General features: G+C 32.5%; 1 protein-coding gene across 1 annotated transcript; it reads right to left on the bottom strand.

Annotated features, from left to right (window-relative positions):
* LOC134727921 (ankyrin repeat domain-containing protein 17-like) lies at positions 1-23,568 on the bottom strand. Its single transcript, XM_063592316.1, has 2 exons — positions 23,445-23,568; positions 1-3,812 (listed from the first exon to the last, which is right to left on the bottom strand). Exons 1-2 carry the CDS (start codon positions 23,566-23,568, stop codon positions 1-3), a joined length of 3,936 nt encoding a protein of 1,311 aa, XP_063448386.1.
* Between the last annotated feature and the right edge of the window lie 1,623 nt (positions 23,569-25,191).

Consider the following 25,191-nt stretch of genomic DNA (forward strand, 5'->3'; position numbering starts at 1 on the left):
TTAATTTGTTATGTCGTCCGAACTTCTGCTGTAAATAATTTCTGTTTTTGGTAATAAATGTATGTTATTGGTATGATTTTCTATCCTTGCAATATCTAGTGGTATTAGTCCTCTCAATTTAATGTACAAATCTGCATTATGTTTAAATAACAAATCTAAAATCTCTTTTAAGTAAGCTGTCCATATAGGGGATTGTCCTGATCCTATCAACTTATCAATGTCTGCCTTCTTGTCCATTAACATTATTACTACTTCAATATGTCCGTGCTGACAAGCCATGAACAGAGGTGATACTTCTTGATCATTACACTTATTAATGTCAGCCTTATTGTAAATTAACAATTGTACTACTTCGGCATGTCCTGCCTGACATGCAACGAACAGAGGTGATACTTCTTCATCATTACACTTATTAATGTCAGCCTTATTGTAAATTAACAATTGTACTACTTCGGTATGTCCTGCTTGACATGCAATGAACAGAGGTGATATTTCTTCATCATTACACTTATTAATGTCAGCCTTATTGTTTATCAACATCTGCACTACTTCACTATGTCCTTCCTGACATGCAATGAACAGAGGTGATACTCCAGTATCTCGACACTTATTAATGTCAGCCTCATTGTTTATTAACATCTCTACTACTTCAGTATGTCCTCTTTCACAAGCAATGGATACAGGAGATGATCCAGTATATACACACATATTAATGTCAGCCTCATTGTTTATAAGCATCTGAACTATTTCAGTATGTCCTTGGTGACAAGCAATGAACAGAGGTGAAGCTTTTTTATCACAACACTTTAGAATGTCTGCATTATTGTTTATTAAAATCTGCACTACTTCAGTATGTCCTTCCTGACAAGCCATTAACAGAGGTGATACGCCATTATTTCTACACTTATTGATGTCAGCCTTATTGTTTATTAACATCTGTACTACTTCAGTATTTCCATTCTCACAAGCCATAAACAGAGGTGATACTTCTGCATTATTACACTTATAAATGTCAGCTTTATTGTTTATTAACATCTGTACTACTTCAGTATGTCCTTCCTGACAAGCCATGACCAGAGGTGATACTCCATCATTATCCCTACACTTATTAATATCAGCCTTATTGTTTATTAACATCTGTACTACTTCAGTATGTCCTTCCTGACAAGCCACAAGCAGAGGTGATACTTCTTCATTATTACACTTCATAATGTCAGCCTTATTGTTTATTAATATCTGTACTACTTCGGTATGTCCATTCAAACAAGCCAGGAATAGAGGTGATATTCCAGTATCTGTACACTTATTTATGTCTTCTTTGTTGTGTATTAACATTTGCACTACCTCAGTTTGACCTCTATCACAAGCTACACACAGAGGTGATTCTTCTCTATCATCACACTTATTAATATCAGCCTTATTGTTTATTAACATCTGTATAACTGCAGTATGTCCTTCCTGACAAGCCATGAACAGAGGTGATACTCCATCATTATCCCTACACTTATTAATGTTAGCCTTATTGTTTAATAACATCTGTACTACTTCAGTATGTCCATTCTGACAAGCCAGGAACAGAGGTGATAATCCAGTATCTGTACACTTATTAATGTCTGCCTTATTGTTTATTAACATTTGCACTACCTTAGTATGTCCTCTATCACAAGCTATACACAGAGGTGATACTTCTTTATTATCACACTTATTAATATCAGCCTTATTGTTTATTAACATATGTACTACATCAGTTTGTCCTTCCTGACAAGCAATGAACAAAGGTGATGATCCAGTATCTGTACACTTATTAATGTCTGCCTTATTGTGTATTAACATTTGCACTACTTCAGTATATCCTTTCGCACAAGCTAACCACAGTGGTGATAATCTATAATTTATATCCCACTTATTAATGTCAGCCTTATTGTTTATTTGCATCTGTACTACTTCAGCTTGTCCTTGCTGACAAGCCATCAACAGAGGTGATTTTTCTTCATTATTACACCTATTTATATCAGCCTTATTGTTTATTAACATCTGTACTACTTCAGTATGTCCTTTATCACAAGCCATGACCAGAGGTGATACTCCATCATTATTACACTTATTAATGTCAGCCTTATTGTTTATTAACAACTGTACTATTTCAATACCCCCTTGATTACAAGCAATGAGCAGAGGTGATGTTCCAGTATTTAGACATTTATTAATGTCAGCCTTATTGTTTATCAACATCTGTACAACATCAGTTTGTCCTTCCTTACAAGCAATGAACAGAGGTGATGATCCAGTATCTGTACACTTATTAATGTCTGCCTTATTGTTGATTAACATATGTATTACTGCAGTATGTCCTTCCTGACAAGCAATGAACAGAGGTGATACTTCTTCAGCATTACACTTATTAATGTCAGCCTTATTGTTTATTAACATCTGTAGTACTTCAGTATGTCCTTCCTGACAAGTCACGAACAGAGGTGATATTCTATCACTATCTCTACAATGGTTAACATTACTATTACAATGATATAAACACCATGTAACCAGATCGGTATCTCCTATATAACAACTCTGTATTAACGGAGTATCTTTGTTTTGTATGCTATATAGATTAGCCAATTGTTTCTGTTTTGAAATATCTAAACCTTTTGAATGTACAAGTATTCTTTGTCTGAAGATTTGATCATCCATATTGATGTTACAGAAGACATCTTCTACCTCTCCTACGAACCAGTCATCTATCAATCTATTCATATACATTTGCTGATATCTTTCTGATACATCTATTAAAAATGCATCTCTCTTTCTTTTTTTTTCAAAAACAAACCTTTCACGAATGAAATGACTTGATGCATTACTTATTAAACAATAAATCATAACACTGCCAAAGTAATAAGCAAAAAAGTCAAACAGCTTGTCATGAATAATTCTGTACACTTTACCATCCTTCCTGATAAATGTATGTTTTAGTGAATCCAGTGCATCACGAAGTACCAATCGTGAAGTTCCTTTCACCACTTTACAAGCTTCATATGTGTTCTTTATAATTGTTTTGATATCATTATTGACATCTTCTGTGAGCCATTCTTCTTGAAAACAATTGTTAAACATTACACACAGAGCAAGTGCACAGTATTTGTCATGTGCTCCTTCCGTCTGTAATCTATCTATCTCTTCTTTATAAACTGTAAATGGATTCTGAAAGAAATCTTCCATTCTCATATTTCTGGTTTTACTGTATAATTGACATAAAAGAGGAAAACAGTCAAACATGTCATTAAATTTCTTGATCTTATGTGCATTTGATTTCAAGTAAAGTTCTGCAATTGATTGTTTTTCTGTTTCTGACAAGCGGTAATCTTTTGACAAAAGATTACATTCACAAGACTGGTTCAAAGATAAAGTTTTCATTTTCTCATCCTTAAAAACCTGCAGTCTACAAGACATGATTAATTTGACTGGTTTCTTTTTTATTAATGTTTTGATTTTTTCCATCAGATTTTTCCATCTTTCCAACTTCAAAGGATTTAAGGTATATGTTCCACAAAAGTCATCGACAACAAACAGGATTTTCTTTCTTGGATTGTACCATTTAATGATTTCTTCAGGGCTTGTAACCGCTAAAATATCATAGCCTCTTTTTTGCATTTGTAGAGCAACATGACGCACTAATGATGATTTGCCCATTCCTGAACATCCGCTGACAACAACGCAACCGTTTTCTATAATACATTTTAATACATTTTTTGCTCCATTTGTTTCTATAAACATTGTGTCATCTTCTGTCCATGTTTCCAATTCCTCTTTAATTTGACCTAAAACAGAAACGATGTATATTTATTTAAATTATGCTTTTATTTGAGACTGAACACTGTGACCTTGCTATACTGATATGTATTTGTATCGTATAACATTAAACAACTTAAAGTCTTAGGTTACCTGATGATATTTATTCCTCAATAATACATGAAATATGTTCTTGATCTACAAAGATACGTGAACAAAACAGACATGATAAAAAAAAAGTTTCAGTTAGCGTTTAAAACCTGAATAATTTTCCTACTTAGAACAAAAACATGCTCTATCCACCCTTTTGAAGCTTAATGATCGGTTAGTATATTATTTTATTTTTCTTCAATTAATGAACACTAGAAAAATCGAGGAATATAAATATAAATCAATGCTTTGTCGAGTGCAGCCTGATACGATCGCAAAGGTTGAAACTTGAGCAGTTGGTGCAAGGTTTGACACAATATTCAATCTTGATACTTTGTAAGTTTGGATTGTGAACAAATTTTCGACATAATATATGTTTTCGACATAAAATAAATGTGGGAAAATATCTCAAAAATTTAAAACGTGCAAAAATATTTATATTAATTTTCATATTATTGAAAAAAAGTTATTTCTTCATTAGCTTTTTTTAAAGACGCACTAGCTACGAGATATATAAAAAATCAAATATATTATTTGTTTTGCTCAATCATTCATGCAATGCAATGTAGTGGAGTAATAATTCGCTTTTAGCAGCCAGTATGGTCCAACTTTGACAAAATATGCTAAAAAATTATGATCTATTCACTTGCAAGTGAATAATTCATTCTCATTGAATCCGTATTCATGTGAACTTCAATTTTATTCCTTAGCTTGAGATGATTAACACGTGAATTGTATATGTAAATGAGGGACGAAAGATACCAAAGCGACAGTCAAACTCATAAATCTAAACCAAACTGAAAAATGAAAAAGACAAACAGAAAAACAATAGTACACATGACACAACATAGAAAACTAAAGAATAAACAACACGAACCCCACCCCAAACTACGGGTGATCTCATGTGCTCCGGAAGGGTAAGCAGATCCTTCACATGTGGCATCCGTCGTGTTGCTTATATGATAACAAATCCTGTAATTAGTCTTATTCGGTAGGTTACATTCATGAAAGGGAAGGAGATTGTAGTAACATATCCGATATCATTTGTGAAACGGTTATTCCATACCGGTAAACCAACTCGTGATGGCGTACGTAAAATTTACAAAGGGATGATTTCAACTTCACCATTTGGAACTCTTGGTTTAATAGCTTCCTTGTAAGCAGCAACCCTCTATCAAGAAAATCATGATAGGAAATGCAAGCACGGGAATATCGTATCAATTGGGAGATGTATACCCCGTATGCAGGTGCTGCTGGAATGTTGCTTCTTAGAAATGAAAAGTTGCTTCTTAGAAATGGAAAGTTGGAAAGCTGAAATCATCTCTTTTGTCGTAAAGTTTTGTTTTCAACCAACCCTCATTGTCAATTTCTAGATGTAAGTCAAGATATTAAGCCGACTTAACTGTATCTGTAGTATCCTTTATCTCTAGTTCGATGGGATATATGCGTTCTACATAGTCACCAAATTTTGAATTGTTTAATGAAAGAACATCATCTAGTATATAGCGGAAAGTAGAGTTAAAGGATATTGCTAACTTATAATTTTTCTTCCTAAGCAGTTCCTGCATGAAGTCAGCCTCATAATAATACAGAAACAAGTCGGCAAGTAGAGAGGTACAGTTTGTTCCCATTGGAATGCCGACAGTCTGTTGAAAAACACGTCCTCCGAACGTAACAAATATGTTGTCAATCAAGAAATCAAGCATCTTGATGATATCAGTTTCAGAGAATATTTTAATCAGAGTGATTTTTTACAAAGTAGGATTTATCCCTCCCTAAGGCAAGATACTTGTATCTACGTTGGCCATTCTTTTTTATGAAGCACAGTAATACCAACTCTTTCAATTAGTCTTTTAGTTTGGAATGTGGAATACTTGTGTAAAGAGTAGAAAAGTCAAATGTTTTAATACTGTTACAAGATAAAAGAGAGTTAGATTGTATGTACTCTAAAATTTCTTTGGAATTAGAAGTATCCACATCTGATAAACATCACCTCTAGAATAGGCAGTTTCACAATAACTTTGAAGCCCAAAGTTATTTACGCCCGTCATGTGATCAAAGACGGATATTGAGTAACTTCTCAATGTCATATCAGAAATGTATAAACAAAAACATATTGGAGGCTATCTAAGTAGATATAGACATAATAGGAAACCTCACTCGACAAAAGCTTCATATTGTGACTCGCAGCTGATATTTTATAATATCAACCTGCAGACTACCTTTCAATTTATTCCTCGAAAAAGAGAAACATTCATGTAGAAACTTTGCTATCACATACCATAAACAAACCATAAACTGACGTTTGGTCACTATTGAAGGTTATGTGCATTAAATATGTGCGTTCTTAGTAAATTATCCAAATCAGAAACGGTATCTAAAATTCACTGTTATTTTATTTTTGTACAACAACTAATCACCAAATATCATTAAAGTTTTTTACAAGTATTCTGTGGTATGTTCGGAAAATACTGGTTATGAATTGCATTTCACGCCAAACTCACACTTTACAGATGGTGCCCCCACTTTTCTATCATATAAAGTTTTAAAGGGACACAACTGAATTCGACATTAAAGGGTAATAACTTCATAAGGGGGTAATTGACAATTTGTGTCATATAATCGTATTTGTAGATTGTTATTTTCAAAACATAAATGAAGCTAAGTGTATATATATATATATATAATAGTATGTTAGATATTAACCAAAAACTGTAAAATGTCCATAAAATTACCAATTAAGAGGTTGCAACCCAACAACAGAAAATTGCAGGTACATGTAGATATCAACCTGATTAACATTTTCATCCTGTCACATTTGTTCTAAATTTTTTAGCACAGAAATATGAGACAAAAACTGCATTTTATCCCTATTTTCTATTTTGTCCATTGTCGGTCATGTTGTTTGGCAACCGTGGTCACCAAACACATATTTTAACCTTTATATCATAATGAAGATTGTTGCAAAAATATTTGCTTAAGGTCATACAATAAAGTAAAGATCCCTCGTTGATCTTTTCTTGAAATTTTGGTACATGGTCAATGTACTTTTGCAATAAGCAAAGAAAAACATATTTTCATGACTTAGTTTTTGAGATAATCTGGTTCGAAATTTACATATTTGAAGGGGAAAACCTTGAAAAAAGGATTTTTAAAGAAAATTACACTTCTTTTGAACGAATAGTCATAACCTAACCTTTTTTTGTTGGTAAAATATTATCTTAGTCCCTGGCATGACCTTCATAAGTATGGCAACATTAAGGGAGTGTGGCTGACGCATTGATATTCTATGTTTCTTTTTTTTAAATTTTATTCTTCTACTTTCTTTTGTCCTGCTTATATCATGACATTTTATGCAGAAATTGTTAGCCAGCATGTGCATATTTGCAATCAAGGTATTACATTTTAAAACAAGCCACCGTTACCAAGTAAACCGCAGATATCTCCAAACTTTAAAAGTGTTTCAAACTAAATGAAAGTTTACAAACATGTTCATTTTGAAGTGTAGATGCATTCTTTGACTTTGAAATTTCAAAATGGCGGCCAATTCAATGGCAAGGGGGAAGGATGCCACCCGTTATTGCTATCAATTACAAATCTAGTGTACATTACTATATTTGTACAAGAAATTGGCAATATTTTTGCGAATATTCATAAATGCAAAAAACATTCAATTATTGATTTTTTCTTAAATTTCTCTCTCAGCATTACTTGGTTGATTGCAAAAGAAAATAACTTGAGGCCCATGTGCTTGTTTTGTAAATAAAAGCAATACACCTTGAGTTTAAGACGTTTGCCAAAAGGGAGCTAAACTACGATAAAATAAGTTTCAATCGCAAAAACATCGTGAAAGCATTCCGGCCGTTCCCGATTACGCTGTCAAGTTCAGTGGTATAGCAAATATATTTTTTGTCGAAAGCTATGATATTAATCATCAAAATTATCAAAGCTAGTTGTTCGTAAAATACCATAAAATATTTGCCAAACCTTTTTAATTGTTACGAAACTTGGATATAAAACGTATTCTACAAAATACTTTAAAAACGAAACTTTCGGAAACAATAAAGATAAATCTGAAGAGATAATATAAAAATAAGAACAGCTGGTATGAATGCCAATGAGACAACTATCAACCATAGATCAAATTACGAAGATAAATATAGAATACATGACTTTTTGTTTTTGATACTGACTGTATCACAGTAAAATATCAGGTTCGCCCGAAGCAGGCAATGTACGCTGACTGTAAATTATCTGAACAAGCTTATTTACTGTTGATTTCATAATTATTTCGAACATTTTAATAGACGTCACTAAACTTTTAGCATAAAAATCATGTTCATTGATTTTCAAAACGGACCAGAAATATGAAACTTGGACTTTAAAGCCCCTGTGGTTACCTTTAATTTTAGAAGCGAATTTACTATTTAGGGGAATGCGACCCGGGTCACAGTCACCCCTTTATAAAGGCTACAATTCTGGTCAAAGCGGAATTTAATAGTTTGGTGCCCCCGATTATACTCCCCTTTTTAACAAGAGTGCACACACTGAAATGTCTCGCCTTCTTTACTAATCCTTGATACTATCTTGATAGACCTAAATATAAAGCTTTATTACAACTGTCACATAAACTCAACATTAACCAAGAAAATGAAAAATTGATCAATGAACCATGAAAATGAGGTCAAGGTCAGATGAACCATGCCAGGCAGACATGTACAGCTAACAATTCTTCAATACAACAAATATAGTTGACTTATTGCTTATAAATAATGAAGAACAGACCAAAACACAAACACTTAAAACTTAGCAATGGACCGTGAAAATGAGGTCAAGGTCAAATAAAACCTGCGTAACTGACATATAGATCATAAAATATTTCCATATACCAAATATAGTTGACCTAATACATAAAGTATTAAAAAAACAGACCAAAACTAAAAAAACTTAACTTTGACCACTGACCCATGAACATGAGGTCAAGGTCAGATGACACCTGTCAGTTAGATATGTACAACTTACAATCATTCCATACACCAATTATAGTAGACATATTACATACAGTATAAGAAAAACAGACAAACTTAACTATAACCACTGAACCATGAAAATGAGGTCAAGGTCAGATAACACCTGCCAGTTGGACATGTACACCTTACAGTCCTTCCATACACCGAATATACTAGACCTATTGCTTATAGTATCTGAGATATGGAATTGACCACGAAAACTTAACCTTGTTCACTGTTCCATGAAATGAGGTCGAGGTCAAGTGAAAACTGTGTGACAGGCATGAGGACCTTGCAAGGTACGCACATACCAAATATAGTTATCCAATTACTTATTATAAGAGAGAATTTAACATTACAAAAAACCTTTACTTTTTTTTTAAAGTATTCACTGAACCATGAAAATGAGGTCAAGGACATTGTACATGTGACTGACGGAAAGTTGGTAACATGAGGCATCTATGTACAAAGTATGAAGAATCCAGGTCTTCTACCTTCTAAAATATAAAGCTTTTAAGAAGTGATCTAACACCGCCGCCGCCGCCGTAGCCGCCGCCAGATCACTATCCCTATGTCGAGCTTTCTGCAACAAAAGTTGCAGGCTCGACTAAAATTATCCTAGATCCGCATATGAATATCACGGTTCACCTTGTTTTGTTTTGTTCTATGAATGTCTGTCACATGGTCATATTGACAATGAAACCATATCTTTTAAAATTGTATATGATGGTCCCACAAAAGTGTCGAAAATGCGTATTTTTTTCCTAACTTCTCTCATGCGATAGCGGTACCTTTTTTGGTAATTATTTATGTGTTGCGTTTAAATATGAATTGTAACACTTTTTAGTGACTGAACCGGTGAAACAAATACTTCTCAAGAAACAGAAGAAGAAAACTACTTGGAACAGCACCAGGCTATTACTGGGAGATATTATAGACATAATTGTGCAAATCGTGAAACAAGCATGAAATTTAAAGATTGACTAAATGATAATTAAAACAAAAATCAGAAATTTGCATTTTTTCAAGATGGACACCGATCATTTTGCAAATGGCGTCATATCCAATTGGCTACATTTCGTAAATCCTTGAATACTGTGTTATAGGTATAATCCAGTGTAAGTTTTTGTAAAACGTAAATTACAGTTCCAAAAGTACGAAAAAACAACACCTAAATGACAAAAAAAGTGACTTCCGGTTCCAAAATGGCGGCAAAAAATTTTGAAAAAGTGATATCACATTCTTTGGTAAGTTTACATGTCTAGTTTTGTTAGAAAGATAGGTTGGTTATCTTATAATTATCTGACAGTAGCCAATAAAAAAAACCCGTACAATGAAGGACATAACGGTAACATTTACAGTTGTCAACACAGCTGGATTGTTTCCCTTTGCATTCCACAATTTTAGGAGGATACAATAGCAGCCGTAGAAGTCCTTTTTGGTTTCCAACTGTCATCGATTTTTTTATTTCATCCAACCCCTGTGTTAATGACTAGGTACATGTACCTGTCAAATACATCAATCAGACTGATTTCAAACTTGTCCTCCTTGATATGCTTCTTCTCTTTAAATGTGCTCTGAGAAAATAAATGTATCACAATGCCGCTGCTTCCGGGGTAACCATTTACATTGCGCTCCGTTAACAGCAAATATTGATGTTGTTCTGTCTTACATGATGCAAACAAATGCTTCTATGATGTCCATGTATGTGTCTTTATACTTCAGCGAAGATAAAAATGTCTTCTTGAAATACTTTTCATGTCATCTAAACTAACCTCTTCCCTTCCCGATGAAAATTCGACAAAGTATCACATCCACTGAATGCAGAAACGAAAGGAAGAGTAACTACACGAGGATAAACCGCATTTGATTTGACACGTACAGGAAGCAATCAAAAGTCTTCATTCCTGCCAAAACCTACCCACAGCTTGTTCCACCATATGTTGGGAGTGCTGCAATTCTCAATACTACTACATCTGTGTCAGTGCTACCTAAACTTACCGTTTAACATCAATTTTCATAATCATGCCAAACATGGACAAACACTAGTGTATCTGCTCTCCATGATAACAAGGGTAAACTGGTAAGTATCCTTATTAGTCTCTAAAGAAGCAATTTTGTCGGCAAGAAACTTGAAACATTTCGTTCCGTTGTCATCTTCACATTTCCCTGGTTTTCTACTAGAATAAACACCTTTCCGTCTAGCACAAAAACCTTGCTTTTGTATTTTCGCATCTAGCCTTTAAATAATCCATTTAGTAAACATCAAATACAATGTCTACTCTTGAATACTGATCGATGCAAACTTTATGTAAGGCAGTATGACATTATTTGCAAAATCATCCAATAGTGTTGTCTAACAAGGTGGCCTTGAATAAACCATTGCTGCCCCACCAACGATAAACGATGCTGAGTTTGGATCAGCAAATTTCAAAATGTCTCAAGTATACCCATTTGCACCGATTTAATACCACTGTTTGAAGTGACATCCTGAGACAAAAACGGATGAGCAGTTTGTTTTTTATGGATAAAGAAATATTCCAAGTCAATATGTCTACTGTGACAAGAAATAAAAGTCTGGAAAAGATCTCGCAATCACTTTCAAGGTTCTCTAGCTATGCTTTTGACAATGACGTTTACAGTTTTATTTTACGGACAAAGTAGGAAGTTGTTCTTTTTGATCTGGTTATAAGAATCAGGTTCTCCTTTTTTTGCATTTGCTTCAAACGATCTTCGTATTGGTTGCCTTTGATCTTATTAAAGAAATCCTTTTGTGATGTTGTAGAGTGTTCATTAAGGTAGCACTACAGTCTTACAATGATTTTTTGGTCATATTTTTTTTTCTCACATAATTCTGAAGTAAGTATTATTCTGCACAGTTTGTAAAAATCCCAAAGTCATTATCATATCACAACAGGGAGTAAATTAATAATGAATTTATGTAAATAAAAGCACATGGTAATTAATCTAAATATATAGGCATTTGGGAGTGGCTAATATGTCAATCATCTGTTGATACCAGTGTCCAGCTGATAATCCCTGACCACAAGATAAACAATGTAGTCTTATCTCATTGTTTTGAAACAAAAAATATTTATATAACATGGAAGTGAACAAGGAAAAAGAAAAAGAAACTAAAGGGAAAAAATCTACCAAAAAGGAAAAAAGTACTATGGAAAAAGAGTTGGGAAGTATTTTATAAAGCCTCTGACTACCTATATAAATTTCTACTCTTTGGTCTTCTTCATTTATTAAATACAGTTTTATGAATTTTAACTAATTTTCAGTTAATGTGTAATTTTTTAGTCCCATTAAATTGAATGTATTTTCAAGAAAAGGGTGGGTTGATCTTTTTATCAACATGTTTTTTATGCACACTTTTAATGTATTAGCTAATTTCAGACATAGTTTTACTTTATTTCTTTTTGAAATTCAAATGAAAATTCTTCTTTATATATAGAGAATAATGATGTTTAACATTGATTAATGCAGCTGGTCAATCATGTTTTTTCTCTTATCTGAGACCATCTGGAAAGAGGCGGAGCTTTGTCTATATTTAATTACTTCATCACAGATGTTGGTCAGATCTGAGACGTCAAATTCCCGCCAAATGCCAAGTTAGTGTTGGACAGTTCACATATAATGCAAAATTTACAGCATTAGAGCATCAAAGACACAACGTGTGTGGCTCTATTGATATAGTAATGGTATCAGAACACTCCTGGGGTGTTCCCAGTGGAACGTCTGTATTTATATTGACTTTATAGGGGTTCTAAGGGGAAAATTCAGTTTTTAGGTCATTTCTCAGAACAATTTTTCATGAAAATTGTAAGGAAAAATGACAATAGAAACTTTATGGGTACCCCCTTTGGCTTGACTTTGATATATATGATTAAAGGGTTCATCCAGCAATTAAATCAATATATCTTCTTACTGGAGACATATATCAAAAATCTGAGACACGGTTTTGGAGATTGTATATGGTTGATTACAGGAATGAACACAAATTTTAACTACCATTTGACATGAATGTGCCATTTTCATCCAAGTTGGAAGACCACTTTTTTGGCCATTAATGAGCTATATTTTGAGACTAATCAAACCAAAAATAAATTTATATATAAATTAAGAAAGAGTCATATTTCAGCTTTAAAATAAGTTAAAGATTTTAAAAATCCATTGAGTAGTTTTGGAGAAATTGATCTTAAAATACTGTTGATTGGAGTCAGGAAATTCTGACTATAGTGCTACCTTAAGTCGTTTATCAGTTATAGAATGCCTCAAACCAATAGATCTTTCAAATTCATCTGATAGTCTACTGACTTCTGGTTCAGCTTCCATCCATATGTATAAAGGAATTTTCGGTTAGACCTATGACAACAACATTGCCCTTCACAATTGCATTATTCTGTTTTTGCCTGATCAATTGTGCCTTAAGAACAAATATTTGCTGGTCTTACGTACAATGAAATGATCATTTTCAATTTTTAAAATCAATTGCCACCTGTGGGTGATGTTAGAGAAAGAAAGCCATATCTCGGAGAAGGTCGGTAACGATCGAGAATAATTTATACTATCAAGACCTTGATAAATACGGCATCATGCTTTATATGGACTGTTTGTACTAAGCTGACTCATGAAATGAGCATAGTACCGATTTCACAAGAAGTTCTTATCTATAAATGAACGCCAGGAATTAAAGTGTGTTTGAGATGACTATATTTCCTTACACCAGTCTATCAAATCATTGAACGTCACAGAGTCATACCAATCATGATTATGATTTCTGTGTTTAGCTTACTTAAGCCGATATATACAATTCAAGCAAACCACATACAATTATCTTAAGCGCGTGTCCAGTTCTAGGTGCATTTGAATATACATACAAAGAATCTGCCGTTCTAGGTGTTGCAATTATCATTTTATTGAGGACATATGTCCAGCCACTATCACGTAATATATCATCCATAATTTTATAACAAGTCATTTCAAGGTGCAACCCACCTCACAGTTACATGACGATAAACTTATCTTCTCCGTACAAATCAGGCAATTCCCACTAAAACGTCATTACCAAAAGTGGCTGATCTGCCATCACTATTGATGTTTCTCCCGTATTAACCTCATTTTTCGCATTATCCATCTAATACCTGATCTGTGCAACTAAATGGGCTTGTTTTTAAACAGTGGCATCATAGATGTTACACTTACTCGAAAAGCTCTACAAGAGCCTCGATTTTTAGAGTAATGAGATGAACTACGATGTATACCAGTGTGCCCTTGTAGTGCATACAAATCGCTCTATATTTCAATTAAAAGTTTGCGCACACGCAAAATTGATAAATCATTTGTATCATAACCTTGAAAAATGTTATCAAACCAAATCATAATATCATTGAAAATTCCAAAACACTTATTTTATAGTAAATAGTTCAAATGTTTTTTAATGAATTTTGATACATTTTCGCGCATGCACAAACCCTTGATATGTAAAATACGGAATTCTAGTACATCTACACAAGGAAGGTAGCTACCTAACTTGATAGCTGTTTTTCACTCAAAGAAGGTATAGAAAAATTTTCCAGATAAAAAACAGCAATTTTAAACTGTTAAACAGCCATTTTAGAAAAAGGCCGTGGCCATCTTGAAAAAAGATTTTTTTTAGTGGCCATCAGTTGTTTCTTAAAAAAGTATGTTATAATGATGCTTCGTGGTAATTTTCATGCTTGTATCATCATTTGCACAATTCCCTCGATTTTTCCTGCTAATATATTCCACTATATGTATTGGTATTGTATGAATAAAAACTCAGTATGGACTTTTTGTTGTCCTTCATATTACGCATTTTTTTAAAAGTCTATCGGGTTTTTCATGCATTTTCTGTTCACATTTTCACAAAAATCGTTCAAAAAGGCTATATGTGAAAGTTTAAAACAATGTCAAGTGTTTCATTCGCAAAAAATCTCGTGCGTTTCTGCGAAAAAAAATCACGCACATGAAAGGGGAAAGTAGATCCTTACGCGATGCATTCGCGCATGTCATTTACGTACTAACCCAATCATTTTTATATCACGGCCAGTCCACTGATACTGACATTATCAGGGAGTACACATCAAAGGAAAAAATGTACAAATTACCGATAAACGCAATTACAGGTCATCGTAAGTATGGCCTTCAATAAGAAAAAATGCAACACTGTATAAAAAATTTGAAAATTCAAACAAGAAATTTGACAGCTAGACTGGTTCCCGATCGCAACATTCAGTATGTTAGAAATACAAATATAGCGTATGAATATGAGCTGATACCTCGAACGTAGTACCGGGAACCAGGATAATTGACAGCCTGCTTGTGTATGGATTATATGAACACAATACCATACCGACATTACCTCGGGTCAGCTAATAAATACTCTGAACATGTTTTAAAAGTTGCTATTTAGAGCTGTTTCGAGCAAATTTATGTCGTTATTGTCTTAATATACTAGAAGTTCATTACTGTGTATCATAAGAAGTACAGCACTCGGTATAAGAGTGTACGAAAGTATGATTATGTATCAATATATTCGTTGCCTGGACATATCACCAGTGTATTTTTATACCCCGCAACTTAAAATAAGTTGCATATTGTTTTACTTCTTTACGTCCGTCCTTTCGTTTGTCCTTTCGTCCGCCAGCCCGTCACCCCGTCTTTAATAAGGGGCTTATAAGTATGTCTTTTTGACAATCAATTCTACATCACACATATATTCCATTGGTTAAATTCTAAAATTGCCGTTTAACCTTTTTATTGTACTTTTTAAAAGCCAGGAACAGTATAAGGCGTTTTTATTTATTTATCATGTTATTTTTTTCATACGAATTAGAGTTTGCCAAATGGTGTAGATATTATATTTTGAAAATTGAAGACAGCACTTCAATATTTTAGCAACTAATTGGTCTTTTTGTGTTGTTTAGTTTCTGTCTCATCGACCTATTATTATTATTTACATATATTTTATTCATTTCCTAAATGCAATTAAATACATGCAAAAGTATGAATGTTGATTTCATTTTTTTTTCATAATTCAAATTAATACTGTTGACCTCATTTATTGATGAATAAATATTACAACTAGCGTGATATACACTGATTGTAAATACGCAATTTTTTCACAGAGTTTAAATCGATGATGATATTTTTTTTAAATGAATTGCTATTTTCCACTTGTATCACATATTTTGGAAAAAAATCCAGAACGAGATTTCAGCGAGACTGAAACGTCAGAAAAATACATCTTTAAAGAGACATCGAGAAATGTAATCATTCTTAAAAGAACTTCTTGAAATTACAACGTTCTGATTAACAACGTCGCGAATACAACACGAAAGGATTTTGAAAACGTGGTTATCTGCCCCTGCTACTGTATCGTAATCCCTTAACAGAACAATTAATCGTTTTAAGGGGTCAATTGGCAATTTTTGTAATATTTGACTTTGGTCACATATACGTCTGTTGTGTTTCCCAGGAATAAAGTTCAAAACCTTCTCAATGTTATATATGAAAATAAAAACTAAGTTATCTGTAATAGTTATCCTACGAGGACGCGGTGTGTCAGTGTCAGATCACACCGATGGACGGAGGCCAGAGGGTGATCCGACCCTGACACACCCAGTCCGAATATAATAACTGTTTTACATCCCAGCTGTTTTAGATTAGACGGAAAAACATTAACAACTCCTAAAATTTAATTTAGAACGCAACACAACCATTATAATAATCTTTATATATTATACATATATACCCTTCATGACCCCCGAACACGATGATTAAATTTGAAACAATGTCAACTCGCCCCACTGACCAATCGGCCCACACAGATCGCCACCTTATAAAAAATCGTATCACTCTTGTTTACCGACTAACTTCACTTTTCAAAAAGTGTAAATTTCAATTGAACAATCAGTCTGACAACTCACTTATTTACGAAAAGAGTTAAAAAAAACACTGAATAAAGATCTGCCAAATCGCATTTATAAAAATATCTTGCTTCCTACAAGTATGTTGAATTACTATAAGAAGTTATCCAGTCATCCTGGTATAGTGGTATGTGTCGTGGGTTGATATGCTATAGGTCTTGCGTTCGAATTCCGGCATAACACTGGATTTTTTCTACGTAAATCTTTATTGATAGTCTTTTCGGTATAGTCAATTATAAGTTTTTTAAGTTGATTTGATATTCCCGCCAAAATGTTACAGAACAAAAAGAAAGCATACAAAACAAAGAAACTCAAGCTGGGGTTATCTGGTAATGATGATCCGGCTCAGATCACCCCTAGTAGAACAAAGGACCTGGGATGTAATAATAAATATAACTCAGTCACCAAACTTTAATGAAAACTGCTCAAAGTACTTTAAGATATAATTAGAAATCTTGAAAACCACCCTTTTTTGTCGAGCCTGCAACTTTTGTTGCAGAAAGCTCGACATAGGGATAGTGATCATGCGGCGGCGGCTACGGCGGCGGCGTGAGTTCACTTTTTAAAAGCTTTATATTTTGGAAGGTAGAAGACCTGGATGCTTCATACTTTGTATATAGATGCCTCATGTTACGAACTTTCCGTCAGTCACATGTTCAATGTCCTAGACCTCATTTTCATGGTTCAGTGACTACTTGAAAAAAAGTTAAGATTTTTTGTAATGTTAAATTCTCTCTTATTATAAGAAATTGGATAACTATATTTGATATGTGCGTACCTTGCAAAGTCCTCATGCCAGTCAGAAAGTTTTCACTTGACCTCGACCTCATGTCATGCATCAGTGAACAAGGTTAAGTTTTGGTGGTCATGTCCATATCTCAGATACTATAAGCAAAAGGTCTAGTATATTCGGTGTATGGAAGGACTGTAAGGTGTACATGTCCAACTGGCAGGTGTCATCTGACCTTGACATCATTTTCATGGTTCAGTGGTTATAGTTACGTTTTTGTGTTTTGGTCTGTTTTTCTTATACTATATGCAATAGGTCTACTTTATTTGTCGTATGAAATGATTGTAAGGTGTACATGTCTAGCTGACAGATGTCTTTTGACCTTGACCTCATTTTCATGGTTGAGTGGTCAAAGTTAAGTTTTTGAGTTTTGGTCTATTTTTCTAATTCTTTATGCTTTAGGTCAACTATATTTGGTGTATGGGAATATTTTATGATATTTAGGTCTGTTACGCAGGTTTTATTTGACCTTGACCTCATTTTCACGGTCCATTGCTAAGTGTTTAGTGTTTGTGTTTTGGTCTGTTTTTCTTAATTTATAAGCACTAAGTCAACTACTGTATATTTGTTGTATTTAAGAATTGTTAGCTGTATATGTCTGCCTGGCATGGTTCATCTGACCTTGACTCCATTTTCATGGTTCATTGATCAATATGTCGTTTTCTTGGTAAATTTTGAGAGTTTATGTGACAGTTTTAATAAAGCTTTATATTTAGGTCTATCAACATAATATCAATGATTAGCAAAGAAGGCGAGACATTTCAGCGTGTGCACTCTTGTTTGTATATGTAAGAGAAAGCTAATGATAATCCCTTTGTTTCTAATTATCATTATTATTGTCATGAATATAGGGATTATCATTCTCTTACAAACTTATAATATTGTAAAGTGTTCATGGCTCAAATGATCCCTTGATTAGTTTTATTCAAAAATTAGTTTCATTGTCAGCATGATCAGTGCAAATTAAATGTTTATAATTGATGCATGACTACATAGTTTAGCATTTCATTTCCAGGTTAGCTTAATTCATGAAAGGACATTTTTTTTATATTTGGGAAATATTTAAATAAAAAAAATGCGTTATAAACACAATTGACACATTAGACCACAGAAAAGTTAGAAATTGTAAAAAAAAGTTTCCTGATTGTGAATTTAATTGTAATATTTAAGTAAGGAATTATCTTTTTTTTTCAAATTTACAGTTTCAATCAATAAATACATTTGAGTTACAACTAATTTTATATCAAGGCCAATATTTTGATCCGGATTTAAAAAAAAATCTTTTTCATTATGTCAGGGAAATGTTTTAATAAAATGCCTTTAAAAGTTTTTAAATATATATTCAAATTTCTGTTTTTCTAAAAATCGAAATGTTGGAAAAAAACTATTCTTCCCATTCGCTGGTTCAGTAATTAGTTTTGGAAAGCTTTATTTAAATCTTATGCAATGCTTTGATGTTGTTATTTTTTTTTTTAATATACGTTTTATAGAACAGTAAAATAATTAAGATAAAACTAAGACACTTGGTATTTGGATATAAAACTTCTGACGAAGAATATTTTGACTTTAAATTTTTCAACGATTGTTGTGTTTTCAGTTTACAAAGCCTATTACATATCTGACTAAAAGTAAAAAAATGTCAATGAGTTCAATAACTGAGTATGTTCGAAAATTAAAAGTACTTTTTTAGCAACTATTAGATAACATAGGAATAGTCATACTAAGTGATATTATTATATATACATGTATATTTGATCGACAAATGTAACATGTATTTTACAACCAATCACTACCCTGATTGATAAGTGGATTGTAACAGGGAACTTCAGGAGCCAATATTTGAAATTAATATTTAATTATATTGTTAAAAAAAATGGCATTTGAAGTTATTATTATATTCATAATAACATTAAAGGTATACATTTTACTGCATAAGTAAACTTCAACTGATCACTTTAAGTCAACGTCTATCACTCTGATTAATCTTTTCTATCTGAAAAATGTGCTACAGGGCAATTGTAACTCATTTGTAGAAACTCTTTGTTTTGAACTGTAAAAATAAAACCAAAATGATATGACAATTCCTTAATAAGAAAACGATTTACATTCATGCTTCACAATTAAGAGCCACAGAATTCTACAACTGTATTGGTCGAGAGCATTTAGCTATATGTTAAATGTTGAAAAAAATCCCATAATTCGGAAATTAGATAAAAACTTGTAAAAGTTTTTTTGATTTATTGTTTAAAAGCTGGAACATCCCCATTTTTTCGATGAATAAAACGCACAAACTACAGTTTTGTGCAGACAAAGCATTACATGTAGATGGGAGGAAAAAGTAACGCGGCGTGCACTTTATGTAAATGCCTTGTTCACTGTGCGATAACTCCGAAATTTGAGTAGACATCAAAAGTAAAAGGAAGTTTACTTTCGCGTTTACCTCCGCGTTAACGCGAAAAAAGCGTGTCTTCTTATTTTCTAAAAGAGTAAACGGGTGTTTAATTTCGTATTTACTTCCGCGTATAATATAACGCGACTTATATTTTCTATGTTGTGGTAAACGCGCGTTAACGCAGATTGTCATCGTATCCTGGTTATTTTGAAAATTTTAAATCGTAAACAAATTTCAATATTTTTTTATATCTAAGGCTGACTCGTTTAAAAAAAAATTTTGTAGCCATTGACCAAAACTTACTCTATTTGCACTTTAGTATGTAAATCTTATAGTCGCATAGTTAATCATTAACATCTCAATTATGGCTTGTATTATACAAATTTCAGCAATATTGGAACATAATGACAACAAAAGAATTTCCACATCAAGTTAAGTACGGGTGCCGCATGCGGAGCAGGATCAGCTTACCCTTCCGGAGCACCTGAGATCACCCCTAGTTTTTGGTGGGGTTCGTGTTGTTTATTCTTTAGTTTTGTATGTTGTGTCATGTGTACTTATGTTTTCTGTTTGTCTTTTTCATTTTTAGCCATGGCGTTGTCAGTTTGTTTTAGATTTACGAGTTTGACTGTCCCTTTGGTATCTTTCGTCCCTCTTTTAAGAGTGCCAGAATTTCCTCTTTTTATTCAAAATATTGAAACGTAATAATATGTCAATAGTTTTGAAACTTCAGGCTGACTCGTATAACAATATTTTTTGATCGCATCAATCAATGCAAACTGGCAAAATTTAAAAAAAATACATAGCCTTATGATAAATCAGTTATATCTATATGTCATGGATTGTATAATAATGATGACAGCAATATTGAATCACAATGGTTACACAATTTTGTCCACATCAACTTAGAGTGCCATCACGTCCTCTTTTTATTAAAAATGTTGGATTTCAAAAACAATTCAGTAGTTTTGATGCTTCTAATTGACTTGTATGACACAATATATAGTGAATTAATTTTTTTTTCTGTATAAAACCTATAATATTTTGTCCACATCTATTAAGAGTGCCACCATTTCTTCTTTTTGTTCACAATATTGACTACAAAAAATCAGTAGTTTTTTATACTTCAGGCGAACTCGTATAACAAAATTATTTGAACGCATCCATTAAAATTGACCATATTCACACTTTATTTTATGTAAATCTATATCACCACATTATTGATCAGCAATAATTTTATGTCAGGATAGATTTTATGATACAAATGACAACACTATTGAAACACATTGACTACAAAATGTTGTCCGCATCAATTTATAATGCCAGCATTTCCTTTCGGTATCCGAAATGATAAACTCTACTAAACTCAGTAGTTCGGGATGGTTTGTATTTAAAACAAAACTATTTAACGGTTCATCCAATATTGATAGGACTGCATGATTTCATTTGTACTTTATAATGACAAGCATGAGAAGTTCTCTCCTTGGAATAATTTACTGCTAGAATATTATGCTTGATTGTTTTGTAGTTTAACATACAAGACCACATATTTCATACATGTTCAGAACGGGTATATTTTTTCGGACGTCCCATATAAAATTTATAATTAGTATGGATTAGTCTGCCTAAATTGATGAGATTGGTCATAGTTAGACAACACCTTATATTCCCTACACTGTACAAATTTTGTTTGACTCAGAATCGTAAATTCTACACAAACAAGGTGTATTACGATGAAAAATCCATGTATTAAATGCATCATTTTCTCACAGTTTTTATTTTGGAAAGACTGTTAAAAATGGAAAACAAAGCAACGTAAAGCATGACATTGATATCCTTTCATATGTAAATATTTCCCGATGCGTTGTATAACCTTTCTATCTGCCTTCTTTATCAAAAAACAATCAAATTACAGATTTTCAATTTCTTTAAAAAAAATAGCTGCATATATATATTTGTTTATCAAATGTGTATTTTTTTAGCCCTTATTTAATGTATATAATGAAATGAAATGAAGAAGAAAGGTCGCTACAGTTATTTGAACTGATTGCTTGCAATTAACAAAAGTTATTTTTTCGAATTAAAAGTGTTTTTTAATCGTAACGGTTTTATAAAACATATACGTAAAACAGAATACACGTACACATGTACACGAACTTTATTTCATCAGTTAACGTGAGAAGTAAACGCGAGTTTACTTTTAAGTGCACGTAAAAGTACACTTGTGAAACCAGTAGTAGACGCCCGTTTACTCTAAAATGGACGTGAAATAAACGTTTGAAATCTTAAGTAAACCCTCGTTTACTACTGACTAAACTGACACAGAGTGAATGCAACGGTAGATATAAGAATTTTCATTTTGACCGTGTTAACTTTAATAAAGTAAACGCAAAAATTTAAGTCAATTAAAGAAATATATGCCCGCGGCGTTAACGAGCGTTTACTTTGTATATTGCTTGGTCTGCACAAAACTGTAGACGCCGTACCATCTGAAATGTTAAAAGTTGTAAAGGAGTGTACGTCAATAGATATAAACAATTCACCAATGTTTCAAAAATACTGCTCAAAGCATTTTTCTAGTAATTGTACGAAATCTTGAAAATCCTCCTTTTAGTAATGAATAAAACTCCATAACTCGAAAAGGTAAAAATCTTCAATCATAAAAATTGAAAGGAAGCTCATGTCAATATATATAAACAATTTACTAAAGGTTTTTGCAAATTGGTGAAATAATTTGAGTTAATGTCCGAAACATGGATAATCAATGATTATCATTTTGTAATGAATAACACCCCATAACTAAAATGCGAAGAATATAAAATTAGTAAAAAAAACAAAGGGAGGTCACCTCAACAGATATAAACAACTACCAAAATTGCAATCAAATTGGTTAAAGCGTTTTAAGTTAATGTCCGACATGTTGACGTCGGAGGGACGGACATACAGACAATGGTATACCATAATACTTCCCGTAAAAGGGAGTGAGTGAAAAAAAATGCAAAATTTCCTTAACATTAACAAATTAGTATCAGCAACCCAACAATTTGTTGTCTGATTCGTCTGAAAATGTCACGGCAGCTAGATCATAACCCTAGTAAGTTTTATAGATATCTGATTTGTAGACAGGATCATCAGATACTATTGTATAATTAGATAATTGTTTACTTCAACTAACAACAAACAACAAATAGCAACTGACATCAAGTGAGAGGATTACCTATTTTGATACTTTAAGTCAAGTTAAAGAAAAAAAGAAAAACAACAAGAGATATATCAATTGTTGAACGTAAATTCCGTTGTTTCACATCCTTAGCTATATACATTGTAACTCTACAACATTTGTCAAAATGAATATAACATACCTCTGATGTTCCACGGTATTGGGTCTTTTAAAAGTTCTGTGACTTCCATGTTTTCACACTTTAAAGTACTGTGGGAAACTTGTAACTTCCTCAGATTTCCTGTCACCTCTGAGTGCTCAGTCATTGTATTGTAGTGTACTAAGTATACGGAAAGGAAACGAGCGCTGTACGGAGATTGCCAATCTACTTACTGCCTACAAAAATTTTTAAAAAGAAAATATCATTAAATCCAACCTTCACATAATTCAAAATTAATGTCAACAGAATATTTCTTTAATGAATTTTAAACCCACCGTCTCCGAAAAATATAATTAAAGTCACTTGAGCATGAGAAAGGGACAGATCATACACTAGTACAGCATGCCTATATCTTGCTCATTGAAAATTGTGAAAAAAAAAGCAAATGCATATTGGATCAAGAATTTTGCACATGTTGACAGAAGGCACTCATTTACATTTTCAATTGCAGCAGATCCCCTTGGCCCCTCATTACCTGTTAATGCTATGAATACAACCACTGATACTTATGTAACACTTACATCAGATAAATGAATCCATGCTGTATTGAAATCAGCAGTGGCCATCTTGTTACTATCATGATGAGCTAATATATTCCTGTACCATTTAATCCTTGTAAGATCAGGTCCTGGAGTTGTCTCCACTGGTAGTGGTAATCTGTCAAATCCATTGATTGGCTGAGTAACAGATGTCAAGTTTCTGATTAAGCAAATCATTAATGTTACATCAAAAGTTGTAGAAACGGGCACACCTATAACATCAAAAGAATTATAATTAATAACATCTTTAACATCAACAGTAATAGAATCTGGTACATCTATAACATCATAAGAATTATAATTAATAACATCTTCAACATCAACAGTAATAGAATCTGGTACATCTATAACATCATAAGAATTATAATTGATAATATCTTTAACATTAACAGTAATATAATCTGGTACACCTATAACATCATAAGAATTATAATTAATAACATCTTTAACATTAACAGTAATAGAATCTGGTACACCTATAACATCATAAGAATTATAATTAATAACATCTTTAACATTAACAGTAATAGAATCTGGCACACCTATAACATCATAAGAATTATAATCAATAACATCTTCAACATCAACAGTAATAGAATCTGGTACACCTATAACATCATAAGAATTATAATCAATAACATCTTTAACATTAACAGTAATAGAATCTGGTACATCTATAACATCATAAGAATTATAATTAATAACATCTTCAACATCAACAGTAATAGAATTTGGTACACCTATAACATCATAAGAATTATAATCAATAACATCTTTAACATCAACAGTAATAGAATCTGGTACATCTATAACATCATAAGAATTATAATTGGATAACATCTTTAACATCAACAGTAATAGAATCTGGCACACCTTTAACATCATAAGAATTATAATCAATAACATCTTTAACATCAACAGTAATAGAATCTGGTACACCTATAACATCATAAGAATTATAATTAATAACATCTTTAACATCAATAGTAATAGAATCTGGTACACCTATAACATCATAAGTAATAAAAATCGGGTACACCAATAACATAAAAAATATTGGAATTAGGTTCACATGCAACATCAAAAGTATATGAATGAAACACCTGTAGCATAAAAGGTTTTATAATCATGCATCTGTAACATCAAAATTATAAGAATGATGTAAACCTGTAGCATCAACCGTATAAGAA

Source organism: Mytilus trossulus, chromosome 8 (assembly GCF_036588685.1).
Source record: "Mytilus trossulus isolate FHL-02 chromosome 8, PNRI_Mtr1.1.1.hap1, whole genome shotgun sequence".
Classification (NCBI taxonomy): domain Eukaryota; kingdom Metazoa; phylum Mollusca; class Bivalvia; order Mytilida; family Mytilidae; genus Mytilus; species Mytilus trossulus.